Raw genomic sequence first — 22,624 nt, forward strand, 5'->3', positions numbered from 1 at the left:
TATGAGGCACTAGAATGTTTGCCTGAAGCATTTAACTGTTGATGAAGTACAACAGCCCATCTGGGTTCCTGAACATTTTCTCCTTTGCCAGGAGTTCCAGCTTTCAGCATCCTCCTTCTAAGCAGGGTTGAGCGGGGCATCAGTGACTGCATGGCAAATACTCCAGGTAAGAATATTTGGTAGATTTTGAAAAAATAAAACCTCTTCTTGGTGCTGACCCTGTTAAAATATTTTAAATATGTGACACATCAATAACCTCTTCAATTTCAAAAGGCAAGATATCAGGATTTGTATATTTTATTTTGATTTTACATGCGGTGTTAAAAACCCCAAGTACATATTATTTACACATCCACAATACAAGTTTACAAGATATCTATACATGTTAAAGTACTCTATAAAACAGTATAGAGTCACTTCACTTTAGGGTTACTTTTTATGCCGTACCATTAAAAAAGATACAATCTGTGTTTTACCTTTGCACAAATGGATAAAGCATTTAAAATTAAATTAACAGGATAGAGACTAGATTTAATGTTAGAAAATTCAACATAAATACTGATAGAACTCACATTACAAACTACAAGGCAGCACAATGTTACAAAATGTTATTGGGGTCACACAGAGTTACTGTTCTGTTTTACACACGCTGGGATTAATATTGGTAAGATAAATTCAAACACGTTTGTTGGCGGACTGAGAAGTGTTTACCATTGGTTGGTTTAATTTATTATTAATCTGTAATATTTTAGTTGCAAAGCTGAAATGTTTCAAGAATGAAAGTTTTAGCTTTTGAGCTTCCAGAGATTTCACAGGAAATCGTGTTCTTTATAAAACAACACTCTCAAAGGAAAAGAGTAACTGCTTCAGTATTCTACAATCTATATAAAAATGATCTGGTCTTCAGCCACCCGTCCTCCCCCAAGTAATATATACCATCAGCGTTAGCACAAGACATCAGCTGAACATATCATCTAAGGAGCATTCGTCTGCCTTGGTGCTTTGTAGATGAGGTTCAATCAACAATTGTGTGTGGTATGCAGCATATTAATTGAAATGGCGGGGTGCACATCATCAACTAGGAGTGGTTTCTGCCAAGCTATATATGGCTGCCTCTCTGGCTTCCACTGCTGTCACATTCCCCTGGAAACCCCATTTGACTTCACATTATCCCAGCGTCAACCTCAGGACAGCGGGAATGGAATGTTGATCATGACAAAAAATGTAATGCTGCTCTTCAGGTGGACTGTTTAATATGGAATTGTTCTAGGTTGTTTTTAGGATTTTTTTTTTGTAAGTCTTTTCAGGTGCTGGTTGAAAAACATTTACCGCTGGCACTCTGTAAATGATGTGCTCTATTGAAAACACGTGACATATTTTAGTACTTCTATCATTCTCATGAATAAGGCACAAAATGCACAGATTCAGGTAAACTCACATGTGGTATTTACAGTATATTTGTCATTACCTGCATGACTCAGGGCAAAATTCTCATGAAACACAACACAGACAATATGATTGCACCATTGTTGGGTTTTCACAGACTATTTCTGTTGGGCCAATTACAATTCCCTTAATTTGCCTTTCTTTTGTTTTCTGTTTCATTTGTCTACCTTGGGAGGGCAGAAGGAGTTAAAGGAGGAGCAATTTTCCTACGTGAGGGAAAAAATGAACACAGTCAAAATAAACTCTTACTAGTGTCCAAGCTTATAGAATGTGACTCAGGCTTTGATTCACAGTGGACAGGTAAATTTCACTACTGAATACTTGTGGATATTCAAGGATAGCTCTTAATAGCTCTATCTCCTTAAGCTGGCAAAACTGGAATAGACATTTTCACGAATAGCAGCACAAAATTACTTGGAACTCTTACATTCTGGCATTGGGTACCACATAGGTCAAGCTGATCATTCTGACGGTCAAGCGAGCCTTGATTTTACTCTTTTCTCAAAGCTGAACCCAACGGACTGCTGAGGGAAAAGTTATTGTCTCTTGTTGAGTCGTGCTCAATGTAAACAACGCCATAGCACAAAAGGATGCAATGGGCACCTACACAAATTCTAGTGCACCCAGAACACACACACACACACGCAAACACACACACACATACACGCACACACTCACATGCAGACACACAACACTGTTGGTGGCATGGGAAAAAAAGCCACCCATGGGAAAAAAAAATGCTACAGTTTGGGTCAAAGACTGAAGTTTTAGCAATCTGTATGGAAATCTACAAGTTCATTTCTTTCAGACATAACCATCTTTTTTTCATTTTGACATTTGTGCAAGAGGCAAGGTGAATGCATACATATTAAAATGTTCACATTTAATGGGAAGACCACACAGAATGGCAGTCTAAATTGAACCCATTTTCAAGTATTTGTTCACAGATTCTTCTGAGTAGTGAATCAGGTCTTTATACCGCAAAGGTAGTTCCTGAGAACTACACATCTCTTTAGCTTCAAACAAAAGAAATGGAATGACCAGCACCTTCCTTTGTTTTCGGGCAAGGACACAGAAGCCTTGCTGCAGTAGCTACATGTGGCGAGTTCTGATGCTGCCAAAGTGAGGAGGAGTCTCTTTGGCCACTTGGTTCTCTTAAAGTACAAGCGAGTCTCTTGTCTTAAGGTACCCTTACAACATCATGCTCTCAACAACATGGACAGGATAAAGCCACACAAGAAGAGCACACTTGAGGCTTAGTATGTGTATTTGTTCAGTGGTCTGACAGATGTGGTTTGAGGAACAAAGGAAGGCTTTGGTGGCACATCAGGTTTTAAGGACGGTGTCCTCTTTAGTCCCGTCCTGGGAAGAGTGCCAGTACTGGTGTAGCTGCTCTGTCTGGAGAGAGAAGGCTGCAGGTGCACACTCACTGGTGTCCCCTGAATATAGTCCACCTTTGCTCCCGTGGGGGTGGCCATGTAGCCTCCACGGTTCATACTAGGCTGTCTTGATAACAAAACACCATTTGGTGAGTTTAAGTTTTTAGGCATAGCAGATATAGAGTGCCTCTGGGAGGAGTTTTTGTGATAACCTCTTTGTCTTTCCAGAGAAGTCATTGGGACACCGGGAGTGGTGGGGACATCCACCCTCTTGGTGGGGCTATTTCTGGGGAGAGTGGAAGGAGGGGAGTACAGGGATGCCTCCCGGTTAGGGACCTTCGGAGGAAGCTCTGTCATAGGTCCCACAGGATCCAGCATGAGGGTCTGGTGGGCCATTTGGATGTCTCCCATGATGGCTTTGGGGTTGCTATTTGGGTCACTAAGATGCTTGAGGAGATCATTGAGCGTATTCCTGGAATCCACTGAGCGTCGGTGATCTCGCTTACTGGAGGACTTGCTGAGTGGGTGATCCACGTGCTGGAGCTTCTTTTCAGCTTTGTGAGCATTGGAGTTTGAGAACGATGTGTTGTAGTCATGGGTTGCATTCGGGAGAACAATGGCACTTGGGATATGCCCGTGACTTAATGGGGAATGGGGAGGAGGACTAGAAGGGAAAAACTGGGGTGCTTCTTTCCTTGACACTCCATGGCCATGGGCCTTTTCAGAGTGGCTCTTTATGGCCTGCAAGGTCTTCTGGTGAAGCACAGGTGTGGACTCTGGCGTTGGCAAAGCAGCCAGCTCAGGAGGTTGGCCACGATGGTCCATCACCATGGATTTAGTATCTCCGTTGGGTGGCAGCTCTTTCCGGCTGGTCAGCAGGTTACTGTAAAGTTTAGGAGAATCAATATTCTGCTGATATTCCTTGACCGGGCTGTCAAAGAGGCCATTCAGCTTAGCAAAACTTCCACTGGAGTCTGTGCATGACTGGGCAGATTCTGCATCTTTATGGATCTTCCTGTTTTTCCGAACATACATGTCACGGTAGCAGTAGACTGCCACACCTGCAATAAATGCACCCAAAACAAAAGCGGCAAAGACACAGGTGATGAGGACGTTCATGTGGACCATCTGGTTTGACTCTCCAGATTGCACTTCCCAACGAACACCTGCAACACACATACAGGCAAGGTCTGAGTGAGGTGCTTCTGAAAACCAGAACTTCACAGCCAGTGACCTCCATTGAGCCACCACTGCCTTCCCGGACGTTCCATCTACTTAGCATTCAGGGTCAAGTATACCACATATTTCACACACACACATCTTTTTTCTCTCATCACAACAGGATCCCCAGAGATACAGGTGATTGCTGCAATTCTATTTTTTCTGTCCTTCCAATCCCCCATAAATAGTTGTTAAACAATGTTAGAGATTTTAAGAGTTTCTACCTAAAATACAATTAGAGTGTGAGCCTTCTATACAGCCGATTTCAAGTTTATGAAATGCTCTAATTCTCTTCTAATTCATAAATCAGGTTAAAGGGCAACTACAGAGACTAGGGAAATAGATGTTAATGCAAATACATACATTAAAATAATGATGCTAATATAGTTACACTAATTAGAATAAAAACAGAAATCATCTGCCTAATAACTAGGTTACAAATACAGACGTTAATATTTACTTTGATTCACTTTTACATCCTATCGTTGGGTGAACCACCCTTGAGTGGCATGTTAGGTAAGAAGTCCAAACACTGTGAGAAAATACATACTATGGATTAGTTACATAACATCTTTAAAATTATCTGTAGGTTCTTGAGAAATGTCTACATTAGACCTAAAAGAAGAGTTAATACACTTGTAAATATTGGAACTTTGAATGCAACCACAGACATCTAATAGTCAAAGAAATGTTAGTTTGAGGTATCCGAGTCTGTTACATTCTACAACTAGAGCTCTCCCAGAGTAAGGTTAAGTGCAAGCGATTTGGAAGATTTGGTAGCTTTAAGTTAGTGCTAGGACTTTGAAATTAGTTGTTTTAATTCCATGTTCTGGGTTCTGGAATTCAGTGCCATTGACAAAGGCCAAGAAAGAAAGGGTAAGTTTGGTAAAACAGAAAGAAATGGAATTACTCAAGAAAACATAGTAAAAAGAAGAATGATTATAAAATTGCTTACAAGGAAAATATATAAAACCAAAATCAACAGAAGTAAATCATAAATGACAAGACACTGCCATAAAAACTGATTGGAAACCTGATACCCTATTTTAGCAAGCTCAAAAGAATAGATTTTTTTTTTTTTTTTGCAGAGTAATAGATCTAATAAGTTAACTCAACAGGCAGCTATTTGATAACTGCTTCTATTACGGGCTGAGCATGATAGTTATGGACAAGCACTCAGTTCGGTGTTATTGCTTGTGGCATTTAAGCAACTTGCCACATGTCCTTTTCATGCTGCATTGTGAACTGAAGCTAAACAAGAAGCCAGCAAAAGCTCCTAGACGAAACATCTGATATCAGAGTGCGTTCAGTTAATGAGTTCTTTTTTAATCTTGCGAGGGTGACCCTGGAAATTCTCTGATCTTCAGAAAGCAGTTAGCTTCTTCAGACAGAAGTCAACACAGATTAGATTGTCTGAGTGGCTGTTTCACCAATCCTGCCTGTAACAGCTTTCCACCTCTTTCATCTCTGAAAGAATGTACTCAGACACAACCGCAAGAAAACCCAAGTGGCTGCAACGGATGGAGGTGGAAGCCCAAGGGGAGGATGTCTGGGCAGGTTCACCTCTGAAGAACTATGCACTGCTCAGCGATGGAGGGAATCAGGTTTCCACGCAGTTAGAGATGAGTTCCCTGGTGAGGCCTTACCCTTTGGGATACCTGATAAAGGATCAGTAAAATCAGAAGTGTTTGGGTCATCTTGGACTATAAATTTCCGGGAGCTCGTCAGTTTAGGTCTCCATGTATCACTCACTTTAGGTGTAATCTCTGGGATATTTGCCATTGCGGTAACAGAAGATGAAAATACCTCGATGTCTGTGATGCAAACAGATTTTTATTAACGTGGGTAGGTTCAGAAGGTTTTTCTGATGGGTTTGTGGAAGTTTTTTTAAGGAAAGCCAAGGTGAATTTTATGAGAAAACTTTGTTCTAGGATTTCATAAAAACAAACCTGAGGAGTCTACCCCAGTCCCTTTCTTGCAAGGGAAGAATAAAAGTTAAAAACTAACCGGAAAGTCATATTTAGCAGACTTCAACATTACTCAAAACACTCCTACGGAAGTCTCTGTGGTTATTATGATACATGGGAAAGGGAACCTAAATCGCAATGCAGATTAGTTACTCTTTTCTCATCCTCTGGTGAGACAGTAGCTTTTGTGTTGACTGTTTGCAAAAGTACTTTTATACATGCTTTCGGGAAGAACCACTGTAAGTCCCTGTAAACGCTTGATTTTGGAAGCTATAAGCCAACCCTGCTTAGCACGCTTCAACATAGGCCTCCTATCCCTTTGTAGTTTTTTCAATGCACTGAGGGCCTACTGCCTGCAATAAAGCACTGCAGCATGAATAAACCTTCTCTATGACCTCTAAAATGCCCTGGGAGTGGCTCCCAACGGCTTAGCAGCAACTCACAGAAAATCAATGGCATTCACACCCTGCATCAGGATGTCTGGATACATTAGCTATGCCATTCTTTTCTCCCCACTGAGGATGAAACTGCTGGTGAGTTTCAGAAGTAGCAACAGGATGGGAAGTTCAGTTTGCTTTTTAGTGTGCCTGTTACTGATTTCCACCAAGCAGATTTCCCTCAAAATGTAAGCATTTGCTTTTAAGCTAAAACCTTTGAGACCCTGATCCAGTCTGGGTTAACAGTTGACGGATGAGGGCTCCAAGAGAGATACAGACAGAGAAGCATGGAGAGTCCATGGAACATCAACACGTCAAAACTCAGCTTCATCTGACCGAAGCTTTTTGCACACGGAGACCAGTTCCACACTGAGATTATGGCATTCAAAGATTCCAAGATTACTGCAAACCATTCAAAAATAGACCTCTGAAAGTCATAAATACACATTCTTGGAAAATGCGTATTTGTTGGTTAGGTTTAAGGAAAGGTGAGGAGAGAAGGGCAACATAATGAAATTCTGCCATCCATTAAACATAGATGGTCAGAGGGAACATTCACAATGCAAAGAGGTGAGAAAGAGGAAAGCTTGGGGGGGGGGGGCGTGCGTGCAGCTGGAATGCAGCCTATGTGACCCATTTGATTTTTCTTAAAGGATGTGCCTTGGTCAATGATGAACTGTTAACATGCTACACAGGGGTGAAGTACTGAGTAAGAAAAAGTCTTTTGGTACCACCAGTGGGATTATGAGTCAAAGCAGAAAAATGAAGGGCTGCCAAACTGCGCAAAAGGAGGGGAGAAGGGGCTGAAAATGCTGACTGAAGGAAAGAAAAGGTTGTTAATTCAAAAAAATTAAAAAAACTAACCAGATGTTGGACCGCCAAATATTTTGTAATCTGGTGTAGTTGAAGTAGGCAAAATTTCTAAAAGAATTAAAGGAACAAGTAATCAGTGAAAAGTAACCAAAAGAAAGTAAAAAATTATGAATTCCAATTAAACTAAAAAAGTTTAAAGAAAAGACCATAAATGAAAAGATTAACCTACTGGTTAGGCTACCTCTCTTTAGGTTTCCTACAAAATTGTAATTGGTGAAGGAAAAGAAAAATTAAGATTTTTTTTTTTGCTAATGTATCCCCATGACCAAACAGCTCAGCTTTTGCGAAGTTTAAGTTAAATGCTAGGTGGCATGTGCCCCAAGTCATTAAGAAAAGGCTGATTGTAAAATTATGTTCACGTGCAAATGCAGTCCAAAAGAAGTGGCAGGAAGGAGGGAAGGCTCTGTCTCACCGTGGCAGTCCCCTAGATGGGCTGTGTTGCCGTATTCTGCATCCTGTTCATATCCTCCAGTGCTGTGGTTATGGAAAGCAAAGAAGTCTTCTGTTAAGAGCCTTTATAGGAAAAACAAGTGACAACCAAAGCAGAACCAAGAACACAAGACTGGTTAGTAAAAACAGGTAAGAAAAACATCCATAGTTCAACCTAACTCGCTAAAACAACCCATTCTGCAAAAGATGTCTTAGAATATGTAAGAGAATAAAACATAATTGGTTTTCTTCCATCCCTTCCCCTTAAGCGTTATTGTTTATCATCTCCCTTCCTTTGCACATCTTCAGGTTTGCATTTTTCTTCTTTTACCCACATCAAAATAAGTAAAAGTAATGTCATTAAAAAGCATCTGGCTTTAGAGACTCTGGAAATATAAGAAGCTGAGGCTAAAGTGACAAAGTATACTCACAGCATCCCAGGGGTCACCCTCCCACAGGTTCCCTGGCTTAACCAGCCACAGTAGGGGTCACGAGATGCGATGCAAGACCTGCAGGTAACCAAAGTGTGACTTGCACTGTTTCCTCATCAGGAATGCCCTGCTACAAGGCCCAGGATAAGGGAAGAAACACAAGCTTACTTTTTGCATGAGCCATAACGCTCACAGCGGCTGAGGGGGATGCGGATCACACAGCTGGAGAATGCCACGTACAAAGCGTGGTGATCTTTGTCCAACTGTAATGAGATGACCTTTTTGTCTTCCTCATTCTCAGCATTACACCTAGGTTGTGGATACATTTTGAATCATACATTGAGTCAATCACACGTCACATAAACTAGCCAAGTATGATTTGCTTTTGCAATTACAGACAACCTGGGAATTCTGAAGGGATGTTCTTAGTAGCAAACCAGATTAAGTAGCTATTTTGGAGAACAGTTGCAAAATGCATCACCTACTTCACTGCATGGTTTATTAAATTTGAAGCTCGTGGGCAGGTGGTATGGTGCAGTGGGTTAAACCATGGCTTGGAACACCCATATTAGATGGAGTATCTTTTGAGTCTAAGCTCCCCCACCTACAGCACAGCTTCCTGCTAAAGCATCCTGGGAGGCATCAGATGATGCCCCAAGTGAAAAGCTCCTCCCAGCCAGATGGGACACCCAACTGGAGTTCTTAGTTCTAAAACTTCCACCTGGTTAAGCTCCAGATGTTGTTGGGATTTGGGGAAGTGGATGGAAACTTTCCATCTCATCCTCTCTCCCTGCCACTCTGCTTTTAAAATAAGTAAACAAATCCTTTTTTAAAATTTAGGATGGACAAAAGTTTTCATTTTAAGATTGCTTTCCTGTTACAAGGATTAAGGTAATTGGATTTGTGAAGCCTATATTAAATTTATAGGAAATAAAAAGGATGTTTTAATTGCATTTAAGCTTTCCTTGGCTAGATGTTTCTAAATTTCCTTCTAGTTTCCTTTACTCCATTTCCCTCATATATTTTGTATTAGCGTTAATGCCTCCAAATCATCTCTTGCTTATCAATGGTTGGAAGAAAATGCTTAAGCAAAATTTTATTTTTCACATCTGTGTGTGCTTACAACATCTGTCTGCCACATGTAACATCCTGAACTGCATCTGTGAGATAAGAGGGGTGGTGTTACAATATTCTCATTTTCCACAGGTGAAAAACAAGGGCAAAAACATTTTTTAAATCACCAGCGGTTTACTCTCCTTGCTGTAGAGGACTCTGGAAAAAAAAAGTTCAGGATTTTTATCCATGAGAAAATAAAACTCAAATGTGCCAACCACAACCAATTCAGAGAGCTGAAAAGCAGTGACTGATAAACTTGACACAAGGCAATTTCTGAGCAGTGCTGAGAAGTATGCTTGTTAAATACACCTACTTTGCATGGTTGTAAGCTTCAATCTCCTCTAGTAATACGCTGTCATTCAAAGAGGAGGGGCTGGTTTTTGCCAGAACTTTAAGCACAATGCCAGCTTCAGAGCCAACGAAGATGACTGTGTAGTTTTGGTAGGGCCCAGCGGAGTGGTCAATGGCGATGGCTGTCAATCTGTACCTATCAGAGGAGGTAGGGTGGGTCAGACTGGACAGCCAACAGGTCAAGAGTACGTTGGGTGGGAGTGCACCAGTGTCCCTCAAACCTCTCACCTGACCCGCGTCTTTGTGAACCAAGGCTCATCAGCAATGGGTGGGACAGCTGAGTCCATCAGGGGGTGGGATTTGATGAAGGCCAGTGTCTCATCCGGGAAGTCGATGGAGGTTTTGTATTCTTCAGCAAGGCCATGTTTTGCACAACAGCCAGGCCTGCAAGGAAAACAGTGTTCTTTCATCCATCCACTTACTTGAAACTATCTGAGGAGTAAGTGCACATTTTGAAAGAAGTCAAGAGAGGAAGGAGAGTGAGCAAAACCAGAGGAGTGATGCTGCTTGGCTGCACCTTGCAGGGCTGCCACATTCAACCACACAGGGTGGCAGGTCATGGGTTAGGTTTGCTGACTGTGTCTGAGATGCTCCAGCCGGAGCCCTTTCTGGCCTTCCAGGGCGGTCCAGCAGCTCTCTTGAGAATGGAGAGCTTTCAGGAACTAGATAGTATTGTTCAAAACAAAATCCTTTTCAACTTCCTTTTTTATTATTATTTTTTTTTACCTGGGCTTTGGTACTTTGTCTTCAGGGACTGCGGTCCAAACAGAATCTGGAGTCTTCTGTTCTTTGAATCGTCCTTTGAATACTTTTTCTATGTCATCCATGCTAAACGCACAGACTGCTGACCCAGGAATGCTGAAACAAAAGGGCAGAGCCATTGGGAAGAGGTTGCTGACAATGGGCCTGTGTCCGGGTTCAACAGGCAGGCCCAGAACACTGATGTGCCAGGGATCCGTCCTCACCTGTTGAGCTGGGTAGTGAACACGCCAACCACAGTGGGAATGCCGTTGATCTGTATTATGTCTGTAATGGACTGCAGAACATCAAAGTAGAAGAATGAATCCCCAGGGACGGAACAGTTAAGCCGAGCCTTCAGAAATGAGGTCCAGTGTTTCTCCAGGACCCGCTGAGAGCCACCCATGTCATTTTTACATATGCGGGCTACACGGGAATACACAGCCTGCCAGGGGACAAAAGCAAAGCAGTGGCGTTATGAACCCAGAAAAGGGACAGCAACAAAATACTGCCCTTTCATGGAAGACCAAACATGAGAGATACTTAGACCAAAATAATCTTGTAGCCTTCTCTTTAGGGATTGGGATGGTGGAATTGTAAGCTAGGTACAACCCTGTGGAAATGTGGCTCTCTTTCTGTTCTGCCAGCATGCTTCCCCAGATATAGGCTACCTTGCTGCCCTACTAAACAAAAGTCATTCCTGTACTCAATCTCCAGTTTGGCTTCTCATATTGTTAATGAAATGTGCTGCTTTAAACTTGGCATGGAACAGCTGCAGTTTGTGGGTTTTTACTGAAGCTCTCCACATTGAACAGGAGCTGCTTTTTTCCAACCTGTTTTTAGGCACTGGGAAACGTAGAGTACCCTTGGATTTCTAAGAAATACCATCAGTTCCCATAGTTCAAGGGGACCTGTAGAACATTCTCTATGGTGACAGGGAACAAAAAGAAAGCTTCTCAAAGCCCGAGGCTACTTTTCCCACTCTGACCACGGTGCAGGTGTTTTTCAGCCATTATTCTTGTGATCAGCAATCCACTTCGCTGCACTTGACCTTCCACGCATTGGAGTGAATGCTAAGGACCACACCAAGGAGGTATCCACAACTCTACCAAAGTGGTCTCCATGCCATGAGGTGAAAGTCCACAATACGAATCAGATCATATCCTCACCTTGCCTAAATTATTATGTTCCACAGCAATTTCTCGAAAGAAAAAATAGACATAGTTTCCATATTCTATAGCATGAAGAAAGTGTGGTTCTGAAAGAAAATGGAAAATAGACAGGTACCTAAGTGATAATGCAATCAGCATGAAATGCTATTCTCCCATCCCCCACACTGAGCTAGTGAGCATGACTGACATGTGTCACAGTTACTTCCAAGCTAACGAGAATTCTGATATTCCAGTGCTTTTGAGCAGTCCCAACATGGGTGTGTTCAAGCTCTGGGGAACCGTTGTCTTTCAAGTCAGCTAATGGACTGTAAAGAGGCCTGCAGGGAATTGAACTACAGCGAAGGTCCTTGTTTCAACAGATTTATTCATTAACCTATTTAACTTGTAAAGAAAACTTCTTATACTGAAATTAGAAAATCTCAGCTTCCTAGACACTATAGAACAAAATGTCTATAGATAGAGATGTGGATTAATTGATTCTTACTGTTAGCTTTCCAACCTAAGCAGATGGGAGCAGCCAAGCAGTACTAGTGCATTTAGAAATAGTCACTTGGGCACTCGGAGCCTAGCACTTTTTGTTTCCGAGGTCACCTAGGATAAACACCTGACTACTGCTCTCAACATTCCCATCAATGATCGTATGTATTCACAATCAGAGCAGAGCGTGTCTGTTCAAAAACACCTCAAAAGTTCCCATAAAATGTAATTAAAAGTTTATTTGGGTGCAAAAATTTGAAATCTATTCCAACAAGGGATTTTTCAAAAAGGAAAACACATGTTGTGAAAACATATTATACATTTCCACTTTTCTTTGCACCAAAACAATCTTCCCATTTGGCTTCATTGTCCCATGAACTTTTGGGAGCATCCTCATGTCAATCCAGGCACTGAATGTCTCGAGGTTTTTGATGGCCATTCACACTCAGGTCATGCCACTATTACTGGGACTCCACCCCAGCACCTCTTGAAGGTACCTTTTATCCATTTGGAATCGTATTTTATTGTGCGAAGGGCAGATCCATCACCCATGCTTCGATAAATAACAGCATCACTGGCCAAGAAGTCAGCCACTGTGGCAGAATATAGCTTCCCATCTGAAACCAAAGTTATAATTTCGGTAAGATAACCGTAATTCTCCTGTGGTGTGTTGGACTAAGCAGTGGGCTATACTCTTCTAGTGCTTTCACCTGTGTTAACAACATTGATTCAGTTAAATATATATACCTGATGTTCATAATCAACTGGTGAACTGGTTGGCCCATGGTGTTATCCCATTTTTTCAGATGGAAAACGTAAGCATCAGAAAGTCAGGCAATATTATTCACAGATACTGGCTAAGCCAACAGGAGGGGCACGTGCCACAATGCCTATAATGTACACTGGAATACCCTCCCTCTAATTTCCCCTTTTAAAAATATTTGTTCATAGATTTCAGCCTTGGAAACACCTATATCAAGAAGCCGGTTGGAGTTATGAGCTTTTTTCCTTTCCTTTAAAATCCTTTTTTTCACCTTCAGTGTCATCAATCATTTATACTCATTATAGCAAAGGTCCTTACCAGCAAAAAGGGCAACATTGGTTTGTTTGGCATCAAATGGGCATCTTGCCAGCCCACTGATTTCTTCCCCATCATACTCTAAGGTATTCAACTACAAAAGAAAAATAAATGGCTGATGTCACATCTGTTCAAGGTACCTGTTTCAAGCCAGTACTGCTTTATTTGTGTTTAAATTCTACTTGAAGGATTCTACCTTCATTCTTTTATATCATTACAGATTAAAAAAAAACCAAATTACTGGTTTATAGCAGAAAGGATTCAACTCTTACAACTACAGAGAAGAAGAGGAAAAGTGGATATAAAAAGCCTATCGTATAAAACATACTTACCCTATAGTATCGACACATGGGATTGAATGCATTGGTACCACAAACAAAAACCATCTCATCATTTCTTGGAACAAATACTTTGATAAAGTTGTGACATTCATCCTAGAAAAATGAGAATGACGTTGACATTAGACAGGCTGATATCATAGTATCAATTCCACAGAAATCTGAAATCTGGCAGGCTCGTGATTGTTTAACTCACTTTGTGTTTGCCTTTCATAGCACAGTTTTCTCGATCCTGTTGTCTTGACCGCCATGTCAGCTTCTGAATTAATCAAGTGAAACCAAAGTTTAGTTTTTAACTGGGAACATTTTTGGAGGGCAGGTGACATTATTCAAGTTCTGAGTGAATGCAAATAAATTTGCCAACCGAAGTTGCTCACCTTGCTTGGTATTACTTCTGTTTTGGGGATTTCATTTAAGTTTACTGTATAAACTTGATCCCTGTTGGAAACCAAGCAATAAGTCATATCATGTGAATGCATAAAAATGTTAAGCTGCTTCTTATTTTATTTTTACAGATCTGCCTTTATTGTGTTTCAGAGATCATCTGGATTTTCTCCATCTCAAACAAAGTCAACAAAGAGTACTTTTTCATTAGTGAAATACTTGTATATATCACTGTCTTCGGGGAGCAAAGAAACACTTCTCGGCAGGCATAGGTCAAACTGCTACTTGGTATTAGCATAGACATATTTCTAATGTTTGCTTGAACAATTCTAACTTGAAAAGAATAAAGAAAGGGTTTTTCTCCCCTGCTGCTTTAGGGGGGAAGCATGGTGTACGATTTCTTGATGGCAGTAATAAAATAGCACTGCTGAAGACTTCAGCTTTGCATCTTGTTCCTGATACATAACACAGGCTCTTTTTTTTTGGTGAATATTTTTGGCTACTTGCAATTCTTGATCACAATCACATATTAGTTTTTTATGAACTAGACACATTAATGCAAGCGCCACGAGAGAAAAGAATTTTAATCTAATAAACCAACGAGAAGAAAATTACCTGCCAGCAATATAAAGTGTGTCTCGAATTTTCAACATCAGCTGAAAGTCCAGCCTGTGCTGCGATTCATTGCCTGAAGGGCGTCCTCTAAAAACCGGATATTGCCTTGAATCTGCAAGTGAAAATGGGCTAAACCATCAGTCAGGATTATGGAGCTGAAGAATCAATATACAGCATTGATTAGCTGTATATACTAGTTGTAGAAAGGTTTTAACTAAATTCCCTTCTGAAGGCCTTGAATGTAAATGAATAAAATATGGTGCATGTCAGCAAATGGTCTTTTTGTTTTAGCTCAAAATATATAATCTAAGCATGGGTAGCTGAAAATACTGAACATAGCTGTCCCGTGTTTTCCAAACACTAGAGTGATTATAGATACATTTGTGTGCAAAACAATTTTGAGATACATCAAATCTTACTATCTTCTGAAAATATACATGCTAAGAAAATGAAAAACAAACAGCTTCCTTCTTAGAACAGGGAATAGTACTGCAGGCAACTTACAGTGATAGTCAACAGTGTTTAGGGGTTCATCATCTTCAGGAAAGCTGACTGCCCTCAGTGGTGATACCGTTAGCAGCAACATATAGGCACAATGTAGGAAGAACCTCATGGTGGGCCAGGTGCAGGAAGAGCAGTCCCTTCTCAGAAATCCCACTTGGCTACCTGGAAAACAGAATTGGTTTGGAAAGCTCTCAATGCTGCAATGAAACTTTCCATTTGCACTCAGCCTAATTTTCACCACCAGCTCTGTCTAACGCCTCCCTCCCACCAGGAACACTAGTGGTGGTGGATTAGGTATCTCCAAAAACACAGGCAAAAGATGGCACCATGCCAGGCCTGGTGAAAACCTCTGGTGAGCATATTGATAGTTGAGGCAAATCTGCAAGAATTTTGAAGGAACATTGTATGTCATCACAGCAAAATCACCAGAACCACAAACAGAAAAGCTGGCTGCTGACTTGGCAAGAAGATGGGCAAAGTTGGGACTAGAATTTTAATTAAACTCCAATCTGCTTCCCCTTCCCCAGTCCTGAAAAGCATCTGACACAGCTTGTCTGTGCCACCTACAGAATGCCCGAGCTGCCTCAAAAAATCCAAATCAATGCAGGTCTCAGTAACCACTCATCAGCTCTTTGCCAGGCCCAGTGTTGCCTAACGCTTCACCCTGAATTCTTGCTTCATTAAGAACAACATGGAAACAATGACACAAAGTGACCTTGAGTGGAGGTGAAAGAGAATTAGAAGAAATGAAATGATTTCAAGATAACCAATCAAGTTAAGCAGGGCAGAAGAGGAGTATCGCAGCTGACACCCAGCCACTAGGGATGTCTACATTTTTACATGAAACCATTTGGATGCACATCAATACCCTAAGTGTGCTCATAGCTTTTTCAACCTCAGAATTGGAGAGGGCCGTAGGGACTATCTAGTCCAACCCCCTCATTTTTCAGATAAGGAACTTAAGGATGGGAAAAACTAAGGAACTCACTGGATTTCATGGCGCTAGTTAAACCAAAATTGGAATCCAGATTCCAGTCATCTGAGTCCCTGTCCAGCCTCCTTTCATTAAATTACATGCAGAAAATAAGCAACTAGTTATTTTTTTTTTCCTTCAAAAAATAAAGCATTGCGAAAACAAAACAAAACTTTTTCAGGAAAAGAATGTATCCATCTTTGTGAAAGTTACACAGATGTTAAATTGCACATCAAGTATGTATAGTTAGTCACATGTATATGTATAGATACTTATCAATATCTAAATGAAGCTATAAAATGTAATGTGGGTTGCATAATAGCAGTAAGAACATCGAAAAGATCCTTAAATGTTATTAAAACATTTAAAAGATTAAGACCCCAGTATTTTTGCAAACCTGTACCAATTGTGCCTAACACTACCCTTTCTTCAATCAACATTGTCACTATCAGCTGCTGCACTGAAAAGTTCCACATTCAGCTTTATCCTCTATTCCTAAGGACTTTGGGGAAAATCATAAAAATTGCTTCAAATTCCATGGGGTTCAAGTTTCCATTTAGTATTAGATACAGAGATGTGCACCTATTCAAGCTGTGCAATGTTTTAAATCCTCCTGTAATGTAAGTGGAAATCAAGTGTATATAAACTTTAGAATCCTGGGTCTAGATAAAGAGAGAATAATATATATTATATATATATACATATGTATACACACACACACAATAATAATGTAATTTCCTTAATGGATAATGAATCCAGCAATGTTAACACATTTTAAATGTCTTATCAATAAACATGGTGGAAGGAGACATGAGAAGGCATGACTCCAAGTTTCAGTTGGAAGAGTATCGAATGTTAGAGTCAACCTGATTTGGGCTTCAGTGGAATTCCACCACTTAGTAGCTAATTGACCCCGCAAAGTTTCTTTAATCTCTCTGAGTGTTAGCTTCTTTATCGAAAATGTGGGTGACAGTATTTCTCCTCCTGTGACTGGAACTAAATGCTGAGTACATAGTAGATTCTGAGTAAAACTAGTCTTCCCCACCCATTTCCTCCCGGACAATCTTGTACATGACCAGAGCAAATTTAAGAATCTGATTGAACTCTGGGAAAAAGATGTGCTAAATTATGCAGACTACTCAGTTATTTTTGTACTCAACTGAATAGTTTAAAAATACTGAACAATTACTTTCAGTATGAATTTTACAACTTGCACCTTTTCATCCAGTGTAGAAGACAAGGAAAGAAACAATCAACTCTCTACCTCCTAACCCAACAGTGGAGGATTTGATTCTAGTCTCTGTGCCTCATGCCCATATTTTCAATTATTATGACAAGATCGTTTTCCTTTTGTTACTTATGAAGCAACATCTCCCTGTCTTGCTTTGTTGATGTTCTCCCATTTAAAGTGACCCTCAACATTGAAATAATGTAGGGTTTAAGGATGTTGCCCTGACAACTAGAGCCCACTCTGGCACCAATCCCAAACTTCACTCTTCAAATGGAAAGCCATTGGACTTTTCTGCCAGTTAAGAAGAAGAAGTACTAGAGGCGCCTGAGAATTCTAAGGAAATACAGAAACGCCTGCACGAAAACAAGGAGTCAGTTCTGTGACTCCTTCCTCCTCCTCTCCTGCGTCACTGACTGGACCACCGTCAGGTGGGCAGAACCTCCACAGCCCAGAGGGCAGGGCAGGGCAGGGAGAGGGCCTCTGGAGGAGAAGGGCTCTCAGCTGGGATCAGAGCATGAGATCCTACAAAAATGCTGCTGACTCACTGAGAAGCACCAAGCTGCCGGCAGAGCTATCATTCCCTATAACTCATTCATCTGACACTGCAGAAAGCAATTTCTCCCCACAACACCCCCAATCTAATCCTCCAAAAATAAAGCCCTTCCACTAACTGCTTCCTGTCCCAGCATAGCTTTATTAGAAAAAAAATCACCTATTTTCAGATTTGCAAAAGAAGTTATAAATGGAAATCTTTAATGTTACACATGTTTCAAAGGGAGTATGGGTAGGGGAGGCAAATGTACCAGGAAGGAAGGGGACAGATTTTTCTGTGATGACTTTAGACTACTTAGCTCTCACTTTTTTGAGGGGTACTTCAGTATTCCACAGTTCAGTGAAACACACACACACTCACACACACACACACACCAATTTTGTTGAATGAAGGCAAGCCAAGGGGCAGGGTTGTACGTAGGAAAAAACATGAATTTTGGGGTTAGGAAATCCAAGATCATTCTTGCTTGTTCCACATACTTTCTGGCTCTGGAAAGTTGTACTTGATTTAACCTCTTTGAACCTCAATTTGTTCAACACCAAAATGGGAAAAAAGTTATCTTAATTATAAATAATTATTATCATTAGCTTATTTTAGAATTATATGAGATGATCTATATAAAGCATTTAATACAGAATATGGCTTTCAGTAAATCTTTAGCAAATATCATTCTGACTATTGTAGCTTAATCCTACTGGTAGGAAATGCCAAACTATTTGCAAAAATGTCTCTGTATGAGGTCATAGCAATGATGGGGGGAGTACCTTAGTGGATAAAGCACAACCTCCTAGATATAGATGCCTCCAAGCAGGAATGGTGAGCCACTTTTGCTGTGCATGAGCTTGTTGTAAAGAACATAGCTAAAGGAGGTCAGCTCTTTTAGGCAGAGAGCAGGCGTATTATAATCTCCCATATGCTACTGATGCTAAGACATAACTATAAAGAGGAAAGCTCTTAAAGGGGGTCCAGAGCTTCCAAGAGGGCCAGGAGTTGAGCAGCAGCGTCCTTAAGAGAAGGGAGGTGCAAGGAGCTGAGCCTACACTCAACACTTGATTTTACATTGTGGGACTTGATAATTCTTAAGTGCTATAAAAAATGGAAGTGCAACTATAAGGAAAAGTCAAGCTTTTGGCAGTATCAAATCTAGGACTCACCAAGGAGTACTTCTAGTAAAACATCCAAAGGCTCTTTATTTGAACCTTTGTAAAGCCCCACCTTAGGAGAAAAAGAAAAACATGAAATAGACTAACCCTTACAAAAATTTCAACCTCTCCTCTAAGAAGATAAGTCGCACATTAGATGGATACCTGCTTACCAGAAAAGGAATGGCGAAACCTCTTTAGGGGAAGATAATATCGTCAAGGGACTACATTTTTTACTTGCATTGCTCCACATTACTGGCCACTCTAAGACTTTGGAGAAAAACACACAGATCTTGGCCCATAGGTAACCAAATTACTGGTTTTTCAGTATATAAAGATATTTCAAAAAGCTCATGGATAAATGGAACTATGCTTATTTTGGTGTAAGAGAATTGTGAAATCCATGCATGAAATTTCATAACATGCATTTTCCATAAATGTTTTGAAAGGCCCCCTGTATGCAGGGATTTCAGAATTTTTGCATCAAGAAAATTTTATATTTGGAGACATGTCTCAAGAACTTTCTGAAATATTCTCAAATGGTTTAAAAATAACTATGCTTATTTTATATAAGAAAAAAGATGACAAGATGAGGGTTTTACTAGGAAACTAGAATCTATAAAGACAGTTTAATGGAAATTATGCAACCAAAACACATAATAAGTAAAATTTTCTAATTGATGTGGTTGGTAACTTATTGGTCATAGTTGAAGAAATGATTACTGAACCGGAAAACTGGTTAACGGCTATTATCAGACAAAAACATGGGGAGGAAAAAAAAGCTTGAGAAAAATGAAAGAGTAAGACACACATATGACCTTGACAAAAGATGTGACATATCACAGCCCCTGAAAATGAAGAGTCAAAACTGAGCAAAGGCAGTATTTGATAAGATAAAGACTACATTTTTTTGCAAAAGTGACAAAAGACCTTAACCACACATTCAAGAAACTTTAAGAATTTCTAAACACAAAGAAAATCACATTTAGAAACATTATAATGGAGTGCTGAAAACAACGACAAGCGGAAACACTACATTCAAAGGAGCACGAAAAGTCTTGACAGCTGACTTACCAATAAAAACAATGGAAATTTGTTAATCATAGAATGAAACTTTTAGGTGCTAAAAGAAAATAAAATTTCAGCCTAAAATTCTACAACCAATGAAACTGTTTTCCTTTTTCTCTTTTTCAGTGAAGGTAAAATATCGATCTTTTAGACAAACAAAAATTCAAAGTTTTGCTGTTAGCCCATCCAAACTGGAAATATTTTTTGTCTCTGAAAGCTGTCTTAGTTCAAAGAACACAGATTTCTCACATTGGTTTTAAGCTCCCCTTACCTCTCTCCTTTATCTTTCTTCTCGAGGATGAGCTATTCAGATTATCCTACTTGACTTCCGTCAGGATGTGATAGGGCGGTTGGGCATTTGGGTCCTTTTCAAGTTCCAGTGACTCCTCCCAACCGTGAGTCCGTATGGTATTGGATAACAAAGGGTTTTGCATACTGGAGATTCTGCCCTCACTCTCTGATAACCTGATAACCTGCCATTCTTTCTAACACTGCAAAGATGTTAGTAATGTTACTAAATCACGCTTACCTTACTGGAACTTAACTTCAAAATCCATAATGCCAAGCATTCTATGCTTTGATGTCAATCTCCTGTTGGTCTCACCTGCATAGCTGATCACTCTCTCCTAAGCAGTTTTTCCTTCTCATCAGGGCCATCCGCCTTTTCATCCAAACCTGAGCTTTTGAGATCTTGACATCCCATTTAGAGATTACAGTCAGTGGTCAAGGATTCCCATAATACTTATACCCCCGCTCTGGTCTCCCTCATGCTCTGCAGCCCTGGCAGACTTTCTTGCCAACTCCTCATCAAACATTCTATACTTACTCAAGGGAAGCTGAGTTCTGGGAAAATCAACCCCATTCTGGGTAATCTAATAGCAACAAACAGAAATCTCCAACACCAGGTACAAGTAGCACTATAAAAGCTCCAAGAGATTCCATGTCTCTCTACTAAATCTGCCATTTTCCAAATCAGTAACTTTAAACTCTGCACCTTTCCTCATGGCCCAGATAGGCTGCCTCTCCACACTCTGCTACATCTGTGCCTTCTGCCCTCAGCTGGTCACATAGGAACATCCCCGATCTTTTATCCTTGCCACCATCAAGCACACCAGCTCCTCCCCTGTACCTTCAACACAACCCCTAGCTGCTTCCATGAATACAAAGACAATGATTATATTGCTCTCTTGCTCTGATATATTCTGTTCCTTTGACTTAATTAAATACTACCCACCAGCATTTTACTTAATTAAGCACTACCCATCAGCATTTAAATCTGCCCACGCCTGTCTCATCTCGGGTGGAAAAAAAAATCAACAAACTCCGGCATCCCCAAGGCTCTTCCTACCACCATCGCCTCTTTGCTTCTACTCACAGAGAATGGAAAAAATGTTCTGCTCTTGTTGTGGTCATGTCCTCATCTTCTACCCATTCTTTTTGTGTTTTAGTTCCTTTCCCAATAACACCTCTCTGGAAAGACACGGATGATCGTGGGGTACCTAAACCATTGGGCATTTTCTCAAACTGTTGTATATGATTGCTCAGTAGCCTTAGACACAATTCCTTTTCATACCTTAAAAACATGGTCCTTCCTTGTTTTCCACTGCAGCACACTCTTCCGACCTGTTACTTCTATTCACTTCATGACCATCTGTCATTCATTTTCTAGTCTGAACAAGAATTACCTTTCTAGAATATAAACCTGGTCAAATACGCTCTTATTCTCCCAGTACTAACCTGCTGCCCTTAGCACGACCATGGGATCTTTGGAGTATGCTCTTCAGCCCTTTCACATTCGGAGTCTTGTCTCCCTCTCCAGTCTTATCTTGGGCTGCTATCCGCCTTTCCTCTGCTTTCCCAGCAAGGCTCTGCTCATGACGTGTTCCATCCTGTAATGAGTCATGCCACCTCTGTCATCTAAGACCTCACTCCTACTTGCCCTCTGGTGGCCCCTCTAGTCTCCCATCCTTGGCCTAGTTAGTCCTGCTAATTGTTTAGAGCCTAAGGATGTCTTCCAATCCCTGGGGACAGATATTTCTCATGTCATCAGTACCTGACACAAATGTGAATGAACTGTGAAGGAAGAAGCAAACAAAAGAACTAACAATGTACACTGAATCACTACAGCCCAACTGAATCTCTCAGAACAAGATTAGCATTTTGGATTCCTATTAAATTCAGATTTATACAATACTGTTAAATAAACAGTAATGAAGGGCAGCAGACCCAGGGAGGAATCCCTGGATTCTACTCTCAAACAGCCTGAACTCTTCGTACTGAGAATAATGTGAATGAAAGGAAGTGGAGAGAATGGAACTAAAATTGCACCGTAAGAGATGTCATTCACTCTGTCATCTATGAAGTTACAGGGAGTAGTGTTCACAATGTAGGCAATGAGAATGATAACCCTGGCAGTGACAGGAATTATAGATTTACCACTTGGCAACTCCGCATGACAAAATGGAAAAGGAGCCATGGGTTTAGGTAGATTGCAGGGGAACAAAGAGAGGCAAGTTAGTTGTTATTTCTACTGAGAACCTACTGAGGCACAGAGGATTGTAACTGAAAGTTAATTGCAAAAGACAAGTTAGGTTTATGAAGTTTTCACTTGTCTAGATTCTAAGCAGTGGGTTTGGGGTTTTAATCAGTGATCAACATCAGGGTTTAATCAGAACAGTGGGGCAACTAGCCTGAGCACATA

General features: G+C 40.6%; 1 protein-coding gene across 13 annotated transcripts in view; it reads right to left on the reverse strand.

Moving 5' to 3' along the window:
- Positions 1 to 281: 281 nt before the first annotated feature.
- The window catches only part of SEMA6D (semaphorin 6D), a 393,639-nt gene continuing 371,296 nt past the window's right edge, over positions 282 to 22,624 (reverse strand). For 3 of the 13 annotated variants that reach the window (XM_058665903.1, XM_058665902.1, XM_058665894.1), the window contains 18 exons: positions 14,957 to 15,118; positions 14,453 to 14,564; positions 13,831 to 13,891; positions 13,650 to 13,712; positions 13,448 to 13,549; positions 13,119 to 13,209; positions 12,535 to 12,654; positions 11,558 to 11,646; positions 10,616 to 10,833; positions 10,377 to 10,508; positions 9,879 to 10,034; positions 9,613 to 9,786; positions 8,352 to 8,492; positions 8,184 to 8,261; positions 7,736 to 7,836; positions 7,315 to 7,371; positions 5,693 to 5,860; positions 282 to 3,991 (listed from right to left, as the gene is read on the reverse strand). In XM_058665903.1, coding sequence (XP_058521886.1) covers positions 2,703 to 3,991; positions 5,693 to 5,860; positions 7,315 to 7,371; positions 7,736 to 7,836; positions 8,184 to 8,261; positions 8,352 to 8,492; positions 9,613 to 9,786; positions 9,879 to 10,034; positions 10,377 to 10,508; positions 10,616 to 10,833; positions 11,558 to 11,646; positions 12,535 to 12,654; positions 13,119 to 13,209; positions 13,448 to 13,549; positions 13,650 to 13,712; positions 13,831 to 13,891; positions 14,453 to 14,564; positions 14,957 to 15,065 — 3,261 coding nt within the window. In that variant the 5' untranslated portion in view covers positions 15,066 to 15,118 and the 3' untranslated portion in view covers positions 282 to 2,702. The remainder of the gene's footprint in view (positions 3,992 to 5,692; positions 5,861 to 7,314; positions 7,372 to 7,735; positions 7,837 to 8,183; positions 8,262 to 8,351; positions 8,493 to 9,612; positions 9,787 to 9,878; positions 10,035 to 10,376; positions 10,509 to 10,615; positions 10,834 to 11,557; positions 11,647 to 12,534; positions 12,655 to 13,118; positions 13,210 to 13,447; positions 13,550 to 13,649; positions 13,713 to 13,830; positions 13,892 to 14,452; positions 14,565 to 14,956; positions 15,119 to 22,624) is intronic. The other 10 variants (XM_058665897.1, XM_058665896.1, XM_058665895.1 and 7 more) reach the window with 10 other exon arrangements.

This window comes from Ochotona princeps, chromosome 6, assembly GCF_030435755.1.
Source record: "Ochotona princeps isolate mOchPri1 chromosome 6, mOchPri1.hap1, whole genome shotgun sequence".
NCBI lineage: Eukaryota > Metazoa > Chordata > Mammalia > Lagomorpha > Ochotonidae > Ochotona > Ochotona princeps.